The 20375-nt window shown below is 47.6% G+C and overlaps 2 protein-coding genes across 5 annotated transcripts in view; one reads left to right on the forward strand and one right to left on the reverse strand.

Moving 5' to 3' along the window:
* The window catches only part of ero1b (endoplasmic reticulum oxidoreductase 1 beta), a 20909-nt gene extending 13239 nt beyond the window's left edge, over positions 1–7670 (forward strand). For 2 of the 4 annotated variants that reach the window (XM_085164038.1, XM_085164040.1), the window contains exons 9-16: positions 769–780; positions 865–891; positions 1550–1642; positions 1963–2209; positions 2943–3012; positions 4225–4311; positions 4967–5100; positions 5183–7670. In XM_085164038.1, coding sequence (XP_085020164.1) covers positions 769–780; positions 865–891; positions 1550–1642; positions 1963–2209; positions 2943–3012; positions 4225–4311; positions 4967–5100; positions 5183–5243 — 731 coding nt within the window. In that variant the 3' untranslated portion in view covers positions 5244–7670. The remainder of the gene's footprint in view (positions 1–768; positions 781–864; positions 892–1549; positions 1643–1962; positions 2210–2942; positions 3013–4224; positions 4312–4966; positions 5101–5182) is intronic. The other 2 variants (XR_014874718.1, XM_085164039.1) reach the window with 2 other exon arrangements.
* Positions 5355–18360, reverse strand: gpr137bb (G protein-coupled receptor 137Bb). Its single transcript, XM_085164048.1, has 7 exons — positions 15594–18360; positions 13827–13876; positions 13501–13723; positions 13263–13412; positions 11858–11986; positions 11647–11768; positions 5355–10087 (listed from the first exon to the last, which is right to left on the reverse strand). The coding sequence occupies exons 1-7, from the start codon at positions 15990–15992 to the stop codon at positions 9973–9975; spliced, it is 1188 nt and encodes a 395-aa protein (XP_085020174.1). The 5' UTR covers positions 15993–18360; the 3' UTR covers positions 5355–9972.
* Positions 18361–20375: the final 2015 nt, after the last annotated feature.

Below are 20375 nucleotides of genomic sequence, written 5' to 3' on the forward strand. Positions count from 1 at the left end.
CACACTCACGGAAGCCGGTGTACGAAACGCCGTGCATTCATCGAGACTTTTGACCCCAGGTAGCCAGTTATGGATCTTCAGATCCACATTATGTCAGCAGCTCCACCGTGAACTATGTTAAAAACAAACACGCTCACGCCTCACAGATGACAGCTTACAGTCCTTTCAGGAAACGGTGAGCGGTGTGGAAGAACCGGAATGGCCTGTGCCATTCCAGACGCAGCTGTGTGTTTGGATGCTGTCAGCTGTGCTCACGGCAGACTGAGGTGATGTCATGCTGCCAGCACACAGTCTGCCACCTGAATGAAGGTGTGCTGTCAGGGAGCCGAGTGCCTGCACAGGCCATTCCGGTTCTTCCACACGGTCACCGTTTCCAGAAAGACCGGCCTGTAGTCAGCCTGCGAGGCGAGCAGCTGCTTCTACAGCAAACACGTAAACAGTAGCTCACGAGCTGTTTCCTGGGCTCTCAAACACGCAGACATTAGTCAGGTATAAATGACCTAACTGAAGTGTTTCTGAGAACTTCCTGTCATGTTGCTCTAACTGCTCACACATCAGTGTACCTGCTTCAGCGGCTCGCCTCCTGTTTACTGCATACTGTGTCACAGGCTACTACAGCCTGAGTAAAGAGCTGGATTAAAACGCAGCTCTTCAGTGTATCTTAGATGTCTGTGTGTGAAACTAGAGCTCATACGTGTGTGCTATGTGTGTGCCTAATCACTGCACCCATCTAACAGTTTCCTTCCTTCCTTCTGTTTGTGTGTTCAGGAGACGATGATGGTGAGTAAACCAAACTTCTCTTGACGTTGATGTTTTAGCCGTGATGAAACTTAACTCTTCTTGTCCGTGTCGCTCATGTTGCAGGGGAAGGTTTCTACACCTGGCTTGAAGGTGGGTTCTGCCTCGTGTGCTCACGCCTCCACCCAGACTGACCTGAAGAACGCCGTTATCAGTCCTTAGTCCCATCTCTTTATCATGTAAATCACATAAAGCTGAAGCGTCTGTGTAGCTACAGCAGGCGTGTCACTTCCTGTGGTTTTCAGCGTCTGTGTTCTGAAGTTAAACTGGTCTCGTCTCTGCTTCCTGTGGAAGACTTTGAGTGGGCAGGCTGCTGACAGGAGGCCACAGAGCTGTGGCTCATCACAGATGTGTAGATGTGATAAAATGCTGCTTCGGGCCCTCCTGAGGATGTGATGTTGCACCGCGTTAAAGTTGTTGTAGCCCAAACACACACCCCCCCTCTGTGTGATGAAAGCTGTCACGTCCCTTATTTAAAGTCCTGTGCTCAGTAGCTGCTGGGTCATCTCTGCACCGTCACAAGAAAAGCTGATGTCCCAACACTGCCAAACACATTTATTACAGATGTTGAGGTTTTCATCACACAACAGTCACATCTGTGGGATAAGTCTGGCTGCAGTGTGGCGCCGGGTGCAGGGTTAGACTGTAGTGCTGGTTGATGTTTAAGGCATCATCCCCTGTCCCCCAGTGTTACACAGTTTTGGGTGGACTGAAGCTTTAAGCTGACCCGTTGTCATCGCTGTCTCTGCAGGTTTATGTTTGGAGAAGAGAGTTTTCTACCGACTCATCTCAGGCCTCCACAGCAGCATCAACATCCACCTGTGTGCCGAGTACCTGCTGGACGGTACGACATCATACGGAGCAAACACACCTCGGGTGTTATTGTTTTATTTGGATGACAGTGTAGCGTGCTAAGATACCAGCTGATGTTAGCTAGCTTGGTTAGCAGCCACCTGCTAGTTATTGCTAAGCAACAGACTAATAAAACAAATCACTGACCAAAGCTGGAGCACGAACTGGGATGTGATCATTTACACGTCTCTTTAGCAGAATCAGCTGAAGCACAGCTGATGAGTCGCGTGCACATTTTGCTTTTGGGATTAGTTATGCTGATGAATCAGTGATGGTGCTTTCCACGTTGTAAGTCGTTGTTTGGCTCTTTAGAGGGATGGGGACGCTCAGTGTGGGGTCCAAACGTCCAGGAGTTTCGTCAGCGTTTTGACATGGCGGAGACAAAGGGGGAGGGCACGCGACGCCTGAAAAACCTCTACTTCCTGTACCTGATCGAGCTGCGGGCGCTCTACAAGGTGGCGCCGTACTTTGAACGAGCCATCGTCAACCTATACACGGGAAATGCTCAGGAGGACGGAGAGACCAAAGACCTGCTGCTGCAGATCTTCAATGAGATCAAGTAAGAAGGAGGAGCTTGATTCTTGTCAGGAGAGTCCAGCACGAGCTAAAACCCACGGATATCTGAGTGGGGTTGTTTCAGGAGTTAGTGGGACCGACTACATCAGTGCTTTATTTTCTTATTTGACCCCTTAAAGAAAATGTTGTGGGTTAAAGCAGCTTCTGCGACTCAGTGTAGACCCAGACATCCAGCTAAGCTCTGATAGCTTCCTCCCTCCATGGCTGCCATTGATGTGCTGCAGTCCTGTAGAGGACACAATGTTGTCATGGTAACGAGCAGGTTAAATGATCCACACAGCCCAAAGATCACGCTGATGTCCATGTTGTTGCCTGCCACATGGTCCATGCTGTGTGATGCTGCACACCAGGATTATGTTATATTATATGTACACGGCACCAAAGCACCGTAGTCACTTCAAAGCTTTTTATATTTATAGGTAAAGACCCCACAGTCATACAAAGAGAACCCAACAGTCACACGACCCCCCATGAGCAAGCACTGGGTGACAGGGGGAAGGAAACACTAACTTTTAATAACTTGATCTAAGACGGAAACAGAGACGAATTTAAATAAGTTCATTTTTGCTACATAATAGGTTTGTGGGGAAAAATCGATCATCAGCAGATAAGTGAAGCTGTCACATGGAGACAAAGGCAGCAGCCATAAATACTGTATTACTTATGTAGAGAGTATTATCATCATCATCACTGTTTCTGGACCTCTGTGTCTTTAGAGCCTTCCCCATGCACTTCGATGAGAAGTCCATGTTTGCTGGACACAAACTGGAAGCCAAAACGTTAAAGGTAAAAACTAAAGCTGCTACATGAACATCAGCACATGAAACTCTGTTTAGTCTCCATCCTGTGTCATACTTCACCTCCTGATGAAGGTGTAGCTCTGTCTGTCTGTGTGTCTCTGTCTGTGTCTCTGTCTGTGTGTGTGTGTCTGTCTGTGTGTCTCTGTCTGTGTCTCTGTCTGTGTGTGTGTGTCTGTCTGTGTCTCTGTCTGTGTCTCTGTCTGTGTGTCTCTGTCTGTGTGTGTCTGTCTGTGTCTCTGTCTGTGTGTGTCTGTCTGTGTCTCTGTCTGTGTGTGTGTGTCTGTCTGTGTGTCTCTGTCTGTGTGTGTCTGTCTGTGTCTCTGTCTGTGTGTGTCTGTCTGTGTGTCTGTCTGTGTCTCTGTCTGTCTGTGTGTCTGTCTGTGTCTCTGTCTGTCTGTGTGTGTCTGTCTGTGTCTCTGTCTGTCTGTGTGTGTCTGTCTGTGTCTCTGTCTGTGTGTCTCTGTCTGTCTGTGTGTGTCTGTCTGTGTGTGTCTGTCTGTGTCTCTGTCTGTCTGTGTGTGTCTGTCTGTGTCTCTGTCTGTCTGTGTGTGTCTGTCTGTGTCTCTGTCTGTGTGTCTCTGTCTGTCTGTGTGTGTCTGTCTGTGTGTCTCTGTCTGTGTGTGTCTGTCTGTGTCTCTGTCTGTCTGTGTGTGTCTGTCTGTGTCTCTGTCTGTCTGTGTGTGTCTGTCTGTGTCTCTGTCTGTGTGTCTCTGTCTGTCTGTGTGTGTCTGTCTGTGCGTCTCTGTCTGTGTGTGTCTGTCTGTGTCTCTGTCTGTCTGTGTGTGTGTCTGTCTGTGTCTGTGTGTCTGTGTCTGTCTGTCTGTCTGTCTGTGTCTGTCTGTGTGTGTGTCTGTGTGTGTGTGTGTGTGTGTGTGTCTGTGTGTGTGTGTGTGTGTCTGTGTGTGTGTGTGTGTGTCTCTGTCTGTGTCTGTGTGTCTGTGTCTGTCTGTCTGTCTGTCTGTGTCTGTGTGTGTGTCTCTGTTTGTGTGTCTCTGTGTGTGTACTATCCTCTGTTTCTCTTGTAGTTGTGACAGAGCGTCCTCTGTGATGAGTGTGTTCGTGGTGTCTGGTTCTTTGACAGTCAGCAGTATAACGACTCTGTCCTGATGCTTGTTGCTGTCCTGGTTCAGTCTCTTTGTCCACAGCACAGCAGCAGCACAGTCATAATCACAGCGTCCTGTAATCGTTCTTGTTGCAGGAGGAGTTTCGTCTGCATTTCAAGAACATCTCCAGGATCATGGACTGTGTGGGCTGCAGTAAATGTCGCCTCTGGGGGAAACTGCAGGTGCGTCTTTGCATGTGTTCATCCTAGTTTGTGCGTTTTAAAGCCAGCGCAGTCTCAGATGTGCAGGTGGAGGTAAGCTCCGCTGATGTGGAGCCACCATAGAAGCCTTCATCAGGAAGAAAGACACACTCGCCACGTTTGTTAGAGCTCAGGTGTAAAAGGCTGCGTAGCACTGAATGGAATCACAGTAACTGTGAAGACGTAGCATCACATGACTGCACCACGGTGTCCTTAACACGTCTTCAGTTTCCACAGCAAGACATCATTGTTAAGGTTCGAGTCACGGTTAGTCTGCTGTCATTAGTAAAGTCAGTGTTGTCCCAGTGAACACATGTCAACTGTAGACAAACCCAACATAACGCTGTGTGCTGCAGCTGCAGGGCTGTGTGTGTTCTCTACTCTCTCCCACCCATCATGTCAGTTTACCCGTACAGTGTTCCTGCAGCCTCTGTGTTGTTCATGAAACAGTCTAAAAACAAATACAGGTTTATGAGCATCCCAGCATCAGTTATTGCAATAAAACCGTTTAAAATAAAGCTTTTTGGGTTTAAAATGCGCTGTGGGGGTTTAGAGGCCAAACTGTGGATCAGTCTGTTCCCCGTCATGTGTCTGTGATTTGTAGGCTTGAGTGTCATAGAGTTTGTGTTGTGTGCAGACTCAGGGTCTGGGCACTGCTCTGAAGATCCTCTTCTCTGAGAAGGAGATCAAGAACCTTCCTGAACACAGCCCCTCCAAAGGCTTCCAGCTCACTCGTCAGGAGATCGTGGCCTTGATGAACGGCTTCGGCAGGTAAGCTTCTGCTCCGTGTGAGCGTGGGTCACTGTGCACTCTGTCCAGCAGTCGAACGTGTTGGTGCTGTCTGTCTCCGTAGGTTATCCACCAGCATATATCAGCTCCATCACTTCCGTCAGCTGTTGGAGGAGAAGAGGTAACAGGAGGCGACGCTCCACCTGGACAGCAGGCGTCCCACACTGCAGCCGTCTACCTGCTCTCAGAAGGACCCGAGGACCAGCAGTGACCCTGTTTTTGTCCCATGAACCGCCCCTCTATAAGCCCCTCCCCCCGTCACACATCATGAATGTTAATTCTTCAGCCTCCTCTCGCCTTCATCAGAAAAGATTTGGAACATTTAAACGACACGTTTTTCTCTGCTCGTGAAACTTGTCCTCAAATTATTTTTGAAAAGTAAAAAGCCGCAGATGTTGATGTAGGACAACAGGAACGGAGCGAGGCCTCGGCCCCGAGAGGCCCGCCGCAGCAGGAGACGCTGCGCCCTCTGCTGACCTCACATCCTGTTGTCTTTTATACTGACACCTGATTTCCTGTAGAAGAAGGAAGGAGTCTGTCAGCGCACAGCTGCCTTTGTGTGTCTTTATGTTTTACTGTTGTTGCTCGTGTCTGCTCGTGTCTGCCACCTCAGGCCTAACTCATATCAGCTCAGTGTGTGTGTGTGTGTGTGTGCGTGCGTGTGGCAAGGTGTTTCTGCGCAGTGTACCAGGGGCACGGAGAAAAGTTGTCGTACCATAGGCACGAGGAGAGTGTGTGTGTGTGATCGTCCTCTGTCTCAGTCAGTGAGGCGCCCTCAGAACGCCGGCTTCGGTCCGTGCAGGCAGAGGTAAACTCGGCCCTCATGAGTTCATATTTGTTTGTTTTCAGTGACAGATGTTGATGTAATCATTTGTTTGTAAAATCATGGATGGAGGCAGCATGAAGCCAGCTGTAGTTTGGAGCGTTGCTGAGCATGTGTAGGACAGACACGCCTCGGTCATACTTCACTGGATGTGCACGCCGCTTAGTGACTGCTTCAAACGTCTCACCAACTGTCACAGAAACCAGACACCTGCAGCTTCATCGTGTGTGTGTGTGTGTTGGCCAGTACAGAGCAGCTGATGGACTGCTGTTTCCTGCTGTTTCCTGCTGTGTGAGCCGTGCTGCTCAGGCTCCACTAGCTTGCTTTGCTGCTGTTTGGCTGCAGGTCTGTTGGCTTAAAGACACATTTGTTTAAAAAGGGTTAGAAACAATGTAAACTGGATTATTCACACAGAAATCAAACGTCTGTTCATACGAGTGAAGCTGAGGATGACGAGCACAGGTTCAGGGGTGCTGTGAGGAAAAGCAGCTGTGCATGATTCACAGCTGGAATCATATAGATCCACATGTTAACACAAATAAACCGCCGTGTGATGAAAAAAGATCCACCTCCTCAAACCAATCGGGAAACGTCTTTTTCAGACGAACTCTGTTTGCTCAGCAGTTAAAGCAGCAGGTGGACCAAAGAGTTCTGTGTTGCCTTGATTTGAATTTTTATCCTTTTGTTTGTTGAAGCTATTTTGAGCTGTTACGTCCTGATTCTCTGGGTAGATGTTTAAAAACAGAATAAATGCTGCGACGCAGCATCAAACCCACAGAGCAGCTTCTTTGATGCTCGTTGTTTTCTCTTTGAAGTTGAAGTAAAAATAGGAAAATCATCCAGCTGCAGCTGTGTGTGTGTCTGTGCGTGTCTGTGTGCGCGCAGAGGGGCGTGCCAGCTGAATCTGGACTTAAATGAACATTTAGAAGAACATGTTCAGCTGTGTGATGCTGAAGGTCAGTGCTGGCCTGTTAGCTGAGTAAGAAACGTCACCACGATGGGCAGAAAGACTTAAAGATCATTTCAGGAATTCACTTTTTTTTAAAGCACAGGTGAGTCAATACTGCAGCTTTGTGCCACCTGATCTTAATCATGCGTTTTTATTCTCGCGCTAAACAAAAATAACATTCGCAGCTTTCAGCAACACAAACCTAAAACTAAGAAATCAGTTTGGTTTTTACATTTTTATACATTTTTTGTTTTTGTTGTTGAGCTGGGAGATGAAAGCTTAATGATGCTGATGTGAGAGGGTCACAGAGCTGCCGCCGGGCGCGAGGCGAGACCACTCACACCTGTAACATGTAAGAACGGCTCGAAGCTTTCAGAATCCAGATGTTGTGATCATGTGACCAATCAGTTATTGATGTATTATCATTGGTTACTCTGTCGGCTGGAAGCCAATAAGACAGCAGATGAGGCTGTCCCACTGTGGCAGTGAGTTAGCCCACTTCAGGCCAGTGGCAGCTGACTGGTTATTTGAGAGTAGATGTAAAGTTACCCGACATTAGTTTCAGTTTGTGGCTCCGCCTCCATCAGCGGCGTGCAGGGAGACTCTGTGTGAGAGATGTGCTTGCCTTTCTCTGAGCTTGCCCAGCAGCAGTCTTGTTCAGTCCACTCAGCAGCCTTAAAAAACCAAACCAGTTCAGAAGTTCGACACAAAAGGGTCCAAAAGGCTGAACCTGTGAACTTTATTTATTTGACAAGAGGAATAAATATTTCTGAACCTGAATGTGGTGTTTACTTTCTCTCCATCTCCTTTCTTCTGAGTGCTGTCCTTCACTGGCTGCATGTCTTTATTTCACAGCACAAACACACAAAAGCTCAACAACAAAACATGTGAAGTGTTACAAATCTTACAAAAGCAGTAAATCTGTTAGAAGTGTGGAGCTGAAGCTCGTCCCGAGCCGTGCAGGACGCTGATGGGTGTGGGAACGGCGATCGATACCCAACCTTGAAGTGATTTTCAGATGTGGATATACAACGCGTGGCGTGATTGGCTGCCTGGTTACTGATTAAATCAGTGTCGTTCCCACACGTGTGGCTTCTTCAGCAACTCTTCCTGCTTTTCTCACAAAGTAAAAAGAGGAAAAACTTTGAGGAGCTTTTCAAGGATTAAAGAAAATGATCTGCTAGTTCCTTTCAGAAATACTACCTGCAGCCCTCCATTAACACTGAATGCTTTCTTCAAAGTGACTAATAAGTAGTTTGGGTCATTTCTGCCGAAGAATCCTTTCAGTTTAGTTTCAGTTTCATGCTCCAAGACGTCACGTGATGAACAGCGACGTGTCCAGGAGGGCTGACAGCCTTCAAGAGTGTGAGGAAGTCTGCCAAATGCAGATAACCCCAGAGTCACCACGGAGCGTTCACACCGCTCTAATATCTTTCTTCTGAAATAAAATGAACAAGCAAACAAACAAGCAAAGCAAAGTTTGGAGAACCAATAACCAGGATCAATCAGCTGATTTCAGTTGGTGTGCAGGAGGAAGATAATGGCTCCGTCTGCAGCGTGAGCATGGATGTTACTTTTATTATTATTGAGGACGAGAGCGTGATGGTAACGTGTAACCTGGACAAACAGCTGCATCATGCTGCTAACAGACAGCATGCTAACAGACAGCATGCTAACAGACAGCATGCTAACAGACAGCATGCTAACAGACAGCATGCTAACACCATGTTTGCTCTGTGCTCAGACCTGAATGTGAGACACAGATCACACGTGTGTGTCCTCAAACCAGCAGCTGGCTTTGTTGTTTCAGGTCGTTTCAGGGAGAAATGTTAAAGTAGTGTAATGAGCAGCATAATGAATTCCTTCCTACTGGGACTAGTTGATGTGCTGGGTTAGGGAATCCCAGCTGACCTGGTAACCAGTACGCTGCTGCGGATCATCTTTATCAAACCTCCAGATGAATGTTTAATGAAGCATTTTGTGCATCTCCGTCTTTTAAAAACCTGCAGACGTCTTCTCCACTGAAGATATTTGAACACATTAAATTGTTACTTTTAAAACACATCTGGGCAGATGTTCACTGCTAATATTATGTCACTAACATTAGCAACGATCCTGCTCTTTTAATGGTTCGAACTTGTTTTGGTTTGAAAATGGTTTTCTAACCTTTTTCAAACAAAAATGACTCTTCAAATACATTTAGACTGGAAACAGGCCAGCTTTATGCTAGTGCCCACTGTGTTTCATATAGTAATGATGTGCACTGTTCTCCTGTTTAACTCTGACCTGCTGCAGTATTTCACAGCAGAACAATGTGGACTAAACAGATGTGCAGACGATGGCCACATTTAACTGGCTTTGCTATCAGCTAACCCTACAGCGTCCCAGCAGAGACGGGCGTCTCTCTGATTACCTGCAGCACTGAGGCTGCTCGTTGTCTTTGTGAGTGTGTGAATAAATACAAAGCTGACTTCATGAAAAGAAGAACTGTTTCCAATTTAATTCACTACCTGGATTATCTTCATTGAAATACTCGAAACATTCATCACAACATCATATTCATACCGCGAGAAGCAGCAACATTGTAGCTGTGGGAAACGTCCAACATCGTGAGATTCAAATGTTTGTGTTTACAGCTAAACACGTGATTTTCTGGGACTGTTTGGGGCGATCAGCTGGGGGACCAAAAATTAAGGACACATAGTGATGAACTGTGTTGTGTAGAAACCTGTAAGGCAGGGGTCTCAAACTGAAGTGGGCTGTGGACCACTGTGTCTCATTGGACGGCCACTTTAGTGTTTCAGGAGTACAAAACAAACAAAGTGTTTGTTTGTTTGTTTACATTTCAAATGTTGCATAAGAAGATAAAACTGACTCTTCACTAACTGGAGCCTGTGGTCCTCTCTGCCCGTGCAGACACGTGGCACACTTCGACGGCCGAACCGCATCATATTTCTTCACGTCACCTACGAGTTTGAGACCCCTGCTGTAAGACATTCTTTATTTTCTACAGTGACAATAACAAACACAAGAACAGAACCGTGTCAAAGTGCAGAGTGATGCTGTACACAGAGCAGCGGACTCATGGATAAGGGCGGAGCTCCCCGGCAGCGGTGGTCAGGCGCTGTTCGTCACTGTTGGGGTGCACGGTGAAGCTGCTGTGGCGGCTGCCCCAGTCGTAGCAGTCAGAGGAAAGGCTGTCAGAGAAAATATGGCAGTCAGGACCAAGCCTGTGAAAAAGTTTCAGGTTTTCGTCAGGTCAGCTCTGCTCCATCGTAATCAGACCCATTGTCCTTCAGAGGCTTGTACAACTTTAATGGAGCAAATATTGTATATCTGGACACAGGCAAAGGCACACAGCTGACTGTTTAAAGTTCAGGTTATACACTCGCCAGCTCCATAACGCAGCTACAGGAGGCGCTCTGTCACAGACCTGTGTCAGAGGAGATCTCCAGTAAGGAGTAGGGATGGGTACCGGTATCCGGTGCCATGATGGCACATGGTTCTGTCATAAACAGTAGTAACCAGACTGAAAAGCAGCGCACATTTCGCTGCTTTATTTTTCCTGAGCTGTGATACACTTTAGATTCTAGCCAATCATTTTACGTTTCCGAGGATAGTAGGCGGGTCCAGGTACGTACGTTCTTTTAGAGCAGAGCTACAGATTAAAAATGCCCAAGGTGAAGCGGTCAAAGTCTGGCTGTACTTCACAGCAAAAGCTGCAAACTCAGCAGCTGCAACAAGTGCTTTAAGCTGATACTGTGATACTGTCAAAGGAGGTAACACCTGAAATCTGATGAAACACCTGGCGACGCATAGCGTTTTTTTAAAAGCCGAGAAATGCGCCGTATTTGATAGCTTGCTGCGAGACCTCACACCGAGCACATCTACTGCGGGTGTGGTGCCTGTTATCGACCCGGAGTTAGCAACATCCCCCAAAAACCCGAAGAGGAGAGTCCTGGCCCCTAGCCCTGCCAGTGTAGCAGAAATGATGAGGATGATGATGCAGCAGCAGCCGTTCTTCTCTGCGTGAGTAGCTTAATGTTGTTCGTGTGTAATTTACGTTGAGTAGGCTAACCACGTTATTACATTAATGCATGTAAGGTGAACTAGCAAACATCATCATAGCTACATGCAGCTGTCTTCTTGTTTGATGGCAGATACTCCCTTCACCCTGGACAAAAAGGCTAAAACGACCAAAGAAAAAGTGGAAAACAGCTGAACATGAGAGGTTTTTGGACAAAGTTTGTGTTCTCCGTTCTTTAAGCACCGATTTGAGCACCGTTTAAGCACCGGCACCGTTTCAAAAGTACCGGTTTGGCACCGGTATCGGATAAAACCTAAACGATACCCATCCCTAGTTAGGAGATCCTAAAAGGTTGATTCTGTTCATCTGAACGTTTCAGTGGGAGAAACGTGACTTCCTCGGTCGTTTCATTACACCCACTGAAAACACTACGTCCAGATGAATGGAGTCGACCTTCATCTCTACTATTTGCACGCCCACCATTACACCTGCCTCATTGTCATTCAGCCATAAATGAAGCCGTCCAACAACCAGGCCTCTGTCCTGCCTGAAGCTACATGCAGGTGATGGTGAACCTGTCCCAGTGTCTGTTGCAGGGCTACCACAGAGAGACAGACAGCCATTCACACTCACATTCATACCTATGGGCGATTCAGAATCACCAGTTAACCCAGCCACAGGCATCCATAAGTACCAGTGACATTGTAAAGTCAGAAATGATGTTCACACCTCGCTGAGGCGTTCTGGGGAGGAATGCTCCACGCCAAGTCGTCATCGCTGTCATAGCGGCGAGGATTGTCAAAGAAATATCCTCTGGAGGAGAGAACGTGGTTGGGGATTCCCGCGGTGCTCTGTTGGAGCAAATATATCAGAGCAGCAGTCAAACAGTGATATCATTAATGTAGAGAGAAAAACTGTAAGAAGCTGCAGGAGCACTGACCCGATCCTGAGGCGGCCGTCTCACCCTGAAGAAGAACACAACCAGTGAGGTGGGCAGCAGCTCCCACACGAACAGGATCACCCCGAAGACGATGTAACCGGCGTCTCCCAGAGAGGACCGCAAGTCTGCCTGAGGACGCACACACACAGGCAGTGTTGGGAAGGTTACTTTTAAAATGTATTCCATTACAGATTACAGAATACATGCCCCAAAATGTATTCTGTAACGTATTCCGTTACGTTACTCAATGAGAGTAACGTATTCTGAATACTTTGGATTACTTAATATATTATCATGCTGTTTACAACTACATGAATGTACTATTGCTGTGATTTATTACTGTTACTGAAGGTCCGCGGCTCCGAACCGTAGTAAAGGGACCTCTGGCTAATACGGTGGGTTCTGTGTCGGCTCGTAGCTGAAAACTAGCTTTACTTTGTTGTCTGGGTCAACTTTGCTAGCAGAGACAGAGAGAGGTGTTGAAAAGCTGCTCCAACAGAACTTATTGTTTCAGAGGAAAACACGAACACGGTGTACAGTCGAGTCTTAATAGCTTACTTACAACTGGGCTCGTCAGGCTCTCTTCTTGGCTGCAGTGGTTATTATTATATTTACATGCTTCCAGCTCCCGTTTCTGCTCGATGACAGCTCGTACTTTTCCTTTTTCTCCCTCCCTCGCTCACAGACACATAACGGGTATGGCAGTCCATTCTCCCTGCAGCACGGACTACACTGCCTATGATGCTACATTCTTTAGAGCTATACCTGTAGCATTCTGCCTGTTAGCTTAGCACAACAACAACAGGCGCTCTCTCACCCAGGAAACACGCAGAGAGAGAGCGTCGCCCTGTAACCATGGCAACCGTAACGCTGCCTGGAACAACAGAACGTAGCTGTCAAACAAAACCCAAACAGTCCTGACCCGCCACAATATGAAACAGGGAAGTACCGCCGTGTAATCCATTTATTTCAACAAAGTAACTGTATTCTAAATACCACCTTTTTAAACGGTAACTGTAACGGAATACAGTTACTCATATTTTGTATTTTAAATACGTAACGGCGGTACATGTATTCCGTTACTCCCCAACACTGCACACAGGTCAGAGGCAACACAAACACAGCTTTCCAAACCTGCTGACGTGTAGTGGCACACTGGTCTTTGCATGTTTTCCACACACAGTGGGAAATGTGTGCAGAGCGCACAACATGGCACATTCAGTCTGTGTGGTCTCACACTCCCACAGTGAGGGACGGCACCCGTGGTGTACCCGGGTCAGGTATGGGTTTGACTGAATAAACACATGTATGGAGATCAGGTCGGCTTTATCAGGACCTCTGCCCCTTCCTAGTTACATGAGAGTGACATAAGAAGCTGCTGTTCACAGCTGGATGAAGCTCTAACCTGGTCGGAGACGTTGTACCAGTCATAGTCAAAGGAGTTGATGGTCTCGATGTCAGCGAGGGCGAGCACCACCAGGTTGTAACAGGCTCGCGATGCGTATAACAACACCACCGTGATGCCGATCAGGGTCACCTGACACACGGACGTTCCCTACACACAGAGACATCAGTTTATTCAACGAGTTTGTGCAGCGTGATCTCTCGTTCCTCACAGGAACATGTTGTAAATGAAACTCTACCTTTGACTCCAGGTAGATGTTGGCCAATGACATCTTGGCCACCTTGTAGAGGCAGACGGACAGCGAGATGGCGCAGAGCACGAACAAGCTGTCGTTAACGGTCACCCTCACCAGAACGATGGTCTTCACGTCGGCAGCGGTCATCTTGACCATCAGGGCGCAGATCAGATTAACCACCAGAAAAATGAGGCTGACGCAAAGGAAGACCAGGTACAGAGGAAGTCTGGGAGAGGGGAGACAGCGCTGTGGATTCTGGAAAAGCTCGGAAAACACCAACTCCACTTCCTGCTTTGACAACCTTCGATTTCACAAGTTAGTCAAGTTACCTGTACTTCAGGAGTGCTGGTGCGTACTTGGACTTTGCCTTAAAGTAAACCTGTGAGGAAGAAGCAGAGACAGGCAGAGACGGATTATTCGCTTGCACCTCTGAGGTGATCTGATGGACACATGTAGTCCAACAATGACTGCTGGCCAGTCAGGACTCTGTTCTCCTTTTGTTAGTGCAGGATCCAGGCTCCAGGTCTATTCAAAGGAACACTTTGGATCTTCCTGAGAAGCATCTCAGGGTTGCTTTACCTCCACGACCAGGAAGCAGGAAGCTTTATTTTGTCAGATTATCAGCTCATAAATGAAACAGCACAACTCACGTATAATATAAGCTTATTAACATGCTTCACTGCCAAAGATCAACAGCTTCCCCCCAACAGCTCCAGGTTTCACTACCTACGGCTGAACATTGAGTCACAAGTTAATCTCAGTCGCACTTGGATCACTTCTAAAACAACAACTGCACATTTACAGCACACAGACTTTTGTCTGAGCGTCACTCTGTCCACACAGCTTCACTCTGTCCACACAGCTTCACTCTGTCCACACAGCTTCACTCTGTCCACACAGCTTCACTCTGTCCACACAGCTTCATCTGCCTCTGTCATGTGTTCAGCATGCAAGCATTACAAACTGTGTGTGCTGCCTCAGAGCCTGCAGCAGCTCATCTCCTGAAGGTACCTGCATTAAGGAGATAATAGACTGTAGTAAAATAACCGGTGTCATCTTTCTCACAGACCAGCGCTGCTGAGCCTCCTCTCATGTGAAAACACTGTTTCCTGGTCTAGTTGAGCAGCTGCTGTTGATGAATATGAGTGAAGAGGCAGCTGCACTCATCATCTGATCAGTGACAGATGTCACGACAGTAAGCAGTGTTCGCTCTTATATGAAGGCAGCAAGTACAGAAAATGTGGTTTCAAGCTTTGTTTGCCACCCCAAACACTGTATATAAAAGATGGCAGTTGGTTCAGGAAGCCTCGGTGTTAGCTCTACGTTTACTATTTGCAGTTATTAATACCAGCAAGATGCTGATATCAGGAGTGCAGAAGCTCTAACCTGGTCGGAGACGTTGTACCAGTCATAGTCAAAGGAGTTGATGGTCGTGATGTCAGCGAGGGCGAGCACCACCAGGTTGTAACAGGCTTGTGATGCGTATAGCAACACCACCGTGATGCAGGGTCACCACATACATACTAATCAGAACTAAGTACTAGACACTTTCACTAAAACTGAAACACAAACTTGTTGGACTTCAAGCTCAGTCAGCTCCAGCTCTATGTGCTATTGGGCGTCCACCTACACACTGAAGCATGCTAACATCAAACCTTTATGCAGTACAGAGGAAACGATCCACAGAGGCCAAAGCTACACACTGACTCACTTTTAGAGTCAGCCTCAAGTGGCCGTTTCAAGAACTGCAGTTTGTTGCACTTCATTCTTCTTCATTCTTCAGCCCCACAGACTCCTGAGTACACAGAACCCCCCCCCCCCCCCCCACTGTAATTCAGACTGGCTTTTACTGTGCCACTGTCTGCCACTGGGACTAGTGAAGGTGGGAACCTGCTTATTTAATCATTCATGTTCTTACCATCAGGGGCCACAGATGGCAGCACATCAACAAGAAATGAAAGGATACCTCAGATTTGTTGCAGATTAACCCCGTACTGCCTGCATGGACTAAAGCCTGCCACAGTCTGACCCCCGTTAGCCGTTCCCAGAGCCACCGGTCTCTGCTACAGCAGTAACAGCAGCAGAAGCCCGCTCACCTGTGCACAGTAGAGGTTCATGAGACTGAGCGTGAAGAACTGCAGGCAGACGGGGAAGCAGTACAGAAGCCAGAAGGCAAAGGGTCCAAGTGCATTGGCGGTCACACAGTCTCTGAAATAGAAGGAGAAGAGAAGGGCGCGCAGGGCGGCCCACAGCAGACACAGGAACAGGAAGGCCGTCTGGTAGCTGAAGCGCTTGTGCCGGTACCGCAGCACCAGCCAGAGCTGGGCATAGACGAAGGCAAAGAGCAGTGAGTAGAAGACGGTGTAGGCGATGGTCAGACCCAGCTTCACATAGGGGGGAATGGCCGGTGTGATGGTTGGAGGGGGAGGTAGGTGGGAGGTGTTACCGGCATTCTGCTGCTGCTCTTGTGCCGGGTCCATCGCCTCCCCATTCATCTCCTCTGTGTGCCAGTAGCAGAGGGAGGGAGGGAGTAGGTTAAAGATGGAGCAGCACGCTTCCTCCTCAGGGTGAAGTAAAAAGGAGAAACCTCTCTGTGCTAGTCAGATGAATCCTGCGTGTCCGTCCATCCATTCTCATCCAGGGATGCCGTCTGACTCACAGTGAAGAAGAACACAGAGAGACACCTCCCCTCTTTTTGCCGGTGCCTGGTAGTACACTATTGGTAGTTGTTGGGCACATGACGCTGCTGTGCACCAGGTGATTGGCTTAGCAGGAGGAGGGATGCTGCAGGGAGGAAACTGGAGAGATGGATCTGGAAGGAGAAGGGGTAAGCTGGAATCTGTGGTCCCCCTCACACACACACACACACACACACACACCAACTGTGTCACAGCAGCGTCACACAGACAGACTGATGCTGGTTTAGAGTTACACCCATGTCTGTATAAAGAGATGAGGGACTGAATCAGTGTGCACGGAGATGAATGAGGTATCCAGTTATTACCCGACTGATACTATAATGCAGACTTTATTTTAATAAAATGAATATCACACCTCTATTGTTGTTAATAACTGATTTTTTAAAAAAGAATCAAAGCATGCTTCAATAAAAAACAGTTGAATGTAGAATTTGACTAACGTGCTTATTTTCATGTGACTGAACAGCGTAGCAGACGTACAGCTTTAAGAACTCTCTAATCGCACTTTTTATAACCTTATCATTACCTTACTTACGAAGTGTAAGTAATGGTCTCCGTTTTTGTAAAGAGTAACACGTCACAATATTTCAGTTGTGTGATGGATTGATATGGTGCATGCACCGCACACTCACAGAAATGCTGGTTTGATTAACATTCGAACAACCCTGAGTAAGAACAGCAGCCAGCAGGCATTCATCATGGCAGCAGTCGTGGTCATGACGGTCTATAAAGACACTGTGCTTCGCCACATTTACACATGCAGAAGCATAAAAAACAACAAATGTAACAAAAAGAAGGCTACAACAAACTGAATGTGTGTGACATACTGTGACATTTTAACATGGTTACAGTAGAATGAAGTCAAAAGCTGAGGCTGAAACCTTTAAAGGTATCTGCAGAGATCCAGCAGGATAAGCACGGTAAATTCATATTTACTGATCATGACAGCATGAATTCATTCACTAGTACAGATGTGATCATTTCCTTTGTCTCAGGCTGCTCTGTGGTTCGAACAAACGGTATCGACTTTGATATCAGTCCAGGCCTAATGCAGACCTCCTCCTCATGTCTTTGCAAAATTTTCTTCTGTGCTGTTACATAACAGGCAGGTTGTTAGATAACAGGAGGCGCTGTGAAGCTGGTCTCACCTCACCACACTGACGACAAGCCAGGCTCCTCCCACATCTCTATTTTTATTCACTGCTGTAAGGCGATGGACTTGAAGAAATAGTAGAAATACGCCGTTACATCGTGCTTTGGCCTTTTTAGCACAATCCCATCAGCCCAGTTCACATTCTGTCAGTAACATACTCCACGCCCTTGCTTCTATTATATCACAGCGTCTGTCTGTCAGCAGTGTTTTCTACTGTTCGCCAACAGTCGGTCCCTGATTGATCTTTGTTTTATTTTAAGTTATTACAAACTAGACAGACATGACTGGGAGAAAGAACATTAGAGGGACAGAGAGAAAAGACACTAAAAATCAGCTGGATCACCTGTTGGAAGAAAAGAAAAGAAAAGAAAACCAGCAAAAGAGAACGACACGGTAGAGAGACCACAGCAACAACCTAGATAAGTACAAGTAACAGTAAATATGTTACTGAGCAGCACGGAAGATCGACAACACACGATGTGCTTTGAGGCAGCAGCCAAGGACGACAATGTGTGTCTGTGAACACCTGTGTGTACACCTGTGTATTCAAAAGGTTTCTCCATGTAACTATCTGCTCGAGCAGCGGTCCCAACCCCCGGGCCGTGAGTCATTTGGTACCAGGACGCGAGAGTTGAGGCTCGGTGTGAAATTTATGGTTTCTGGGGGTTTTATCGTTTTTATCATTAACTCGGTTTCCCTCGGTCTTTTTCCGTGTGTTATGAATAAATCTTCTTTTTTTGGTACCGGTACTGGTTTTAATTTGTTGTATTTATCTGCGACACCTTAAAGGCCGGTCCGTGGTGCAAAAAACTGTCAGGGACCGCTGCACTAGAGGGTGTGGGGAACCATAGCTCCATCCCCCAGGAACGACATGAAGGAGGCATGGAGGAGGTCCAGGCCCCAGCCATCCAGAGGCCACAGCAGAAGCCACAGGGGTCTGTGGTAACATGCCTGCAGGCCCTGCCAGCAGCCACGCCAGTGCGGACCGAGCCCCGGGCCCAGAGGTCCGAGGGCCCCCCAACCCCGAGAAGGAGCCCGACTGAGCCATGAGTACCAGGCTCCGTCAAGCCACCGGGAGTAAGCCAGTACATACATGAGCACCCAGCCCCGGACACTGGGAACTTGCCTTATACCCCCAGGTCCAGGTGCCATCGTCCCCAGAGGGGCAATCAAACCGGGGTCCACAGCAGTAGCACCGCCAACCCCCATAGAGCCCGGGGCGGCCCACCCGACCACGCCAGAGAGGAAACCACACCTACCCCATCATCCAATCACCTCCCAGACTACATAAGACAATAGACACCCAGGTTGAGTTCATTCACCACCTTTCCTATATATCGCCCCCACCTGCAGAATGAAGTCCTGGAGAGCAGAGAACTTCTGCAAGGATGTAACAGCATCCCCACCAGTTTAACACCCCCCCAATTCCACCGATGCACCAGGGGACCCCTGAGAGCCCAGGCCCGTTCTGGGGGGGGGGGGCACCACCAGAACCCCAAGCCCACCCTGGACCCACCCAGGGGCCTCCCCCCTGGACCCTCCCCAGGGGGGAGGGTCCATCAGGAAAACACCATCCAAGAGCCACCAGGGCCCCAACCAGTTCATGACCCCGGGTTGAACCCTCCAGGAAAAACGTCCCTAGGGAATCCCTAGACACCCAAAGCCTGTACCTACCCCCACATCAACCACAATAGTGAAGCGTGGACCCAGTCTGTGTATCTGAATTGAGCTCTAACCAACCTTAGATCTCATTGCAGGATTACATGAATCCACATACAGTATTAAGAGAGGTGTAAAATGGAGAGAATGTCGTCTCTGGGAGTGTAGCTGATTTACAGTGGCACGGTATGGTGGTCGTGTTCTGGTTAAAGAACACGGTGGCAGCTTCCAAGTTCGGTTGATTTATTCAGCTGTGGTCTGTAGTAATGATACATAAAGCAACTATCAGTACAGCACGCGTCAAACATTCGACACACCCAAACATAATTCTAGCAAAGAGATTCAACACTCACGTTGATACGTGTCTGCATGTTTTCTTTCCCTCTCCTTTTGTTTGCCATTCCCTTAGGTACACAGACTGCAGGCTGCTGTCAATTTGGGGATCTCCAGCTAATTAGAGGAAGGAGGCGTGATTGGACAAACCAGGAGTGCACACCTTAATAAGGAGACTCACCTGTGGCTGGGCGTTTTCTCTCTTCCTTGCTTAGAATTGTTTGGCACAAAGCTCCTCTGGTGTATTTCTTTTGTTTGAAGGCTGTGGTGTGAGTAAAGGGGTCTAGGTTAGTCTGGGGACCCCATACACCTACTCGTGTAGAGTCTTTTCTGTTAGAAACATTAGGTAAGTAGATTGTTCGCACCCATGTAATTTTTTAGCTTGTTTTGAGTTGAGGATTAGCCCCCCCCCCCCCCCCCCCCCCCCCCGGTCCTGGAGTTTACCTGATGTCAGTGGTGACTCCAGTGCCATTGCTTGACTGTCTAGTAATTTTGGAAGGGTTATATTGTCAAGAAACTGATCAATTTCATTTTTAGATGGGTTTATTTGTGGTGAGTATTAATAGTTATTAATATTTAATAAGAAGTTATTAATAATTTCATTGAATTCTATTGTATTTATAGAACTAAGTTATTCTGATGTGCCACCACTTTGCTGAGGTCTGGAAAACAACCCAAACGGTCACCCTTCAGATAAGAGGAAAGTGTTATGACCAGGAAACTGTTGGAACACCAGCGTCACTGAACTGTCCGACACAGTTTCAAGTTACTGTGCACTGAGAAAATCAGTGCCTTGAGGCGCCACTAAAGTGTGCAGATACCTCATAAACAAGCCAAGTTCCTTCTGCAGGTTTATGGACAGCAGACACAAAGGTTGAGCTGTTTGGCCCCAACAACATCTGGTATGTTTGGATGAGTAAACACTGTACGGTCTGTCAAACATGGTGGTGGTAGCATCATGCTCTGGAGCGGTTTTGCTTCCAGTGATAATGGTACACTGGACAAAGGGGATGGAATAATGATTCAAAGTAATT

Source organism: Neolamprologus multifasciatus, chromosome 6 (genome assembly GCF_963576455.1).
Source record: "Neolamprologus multifasciatus chromosome 6, fNeoMul1.2, whole genome shotgun sequence".
NCBI classification, from domain to species: domain Eukaryota; kingdom Metazoa; phylum Chordata; class Actinopteri; order Cichliformes; family Cichlidae; genus Neolamprologus; species Neolamprologus multifasciatus.

Coding starts and splice junctions, on each gene's coding strand:
- gpr137bb (XM_085164048.1), bottom strand. CDS start 15,992: ATGAATGGGGAGGCGATGGACCCGGCACAAGAGCAGCAGCAGAATGCC. Junction 13,724..13,826: donor CCAGCACTCCTGAAGTACAG/GTAACTTGACTA, acceptor CCCCTCTCCCAG/ACTTCCTCTGTACCTGGTCT. Junction 11,769..11,857: donor GACGGCCGCCTCAGGATCGG/GTCAGTGCTCCT, acceptor TTGCTCCAACAG/AGCACCGCGGGAATCCCCAA.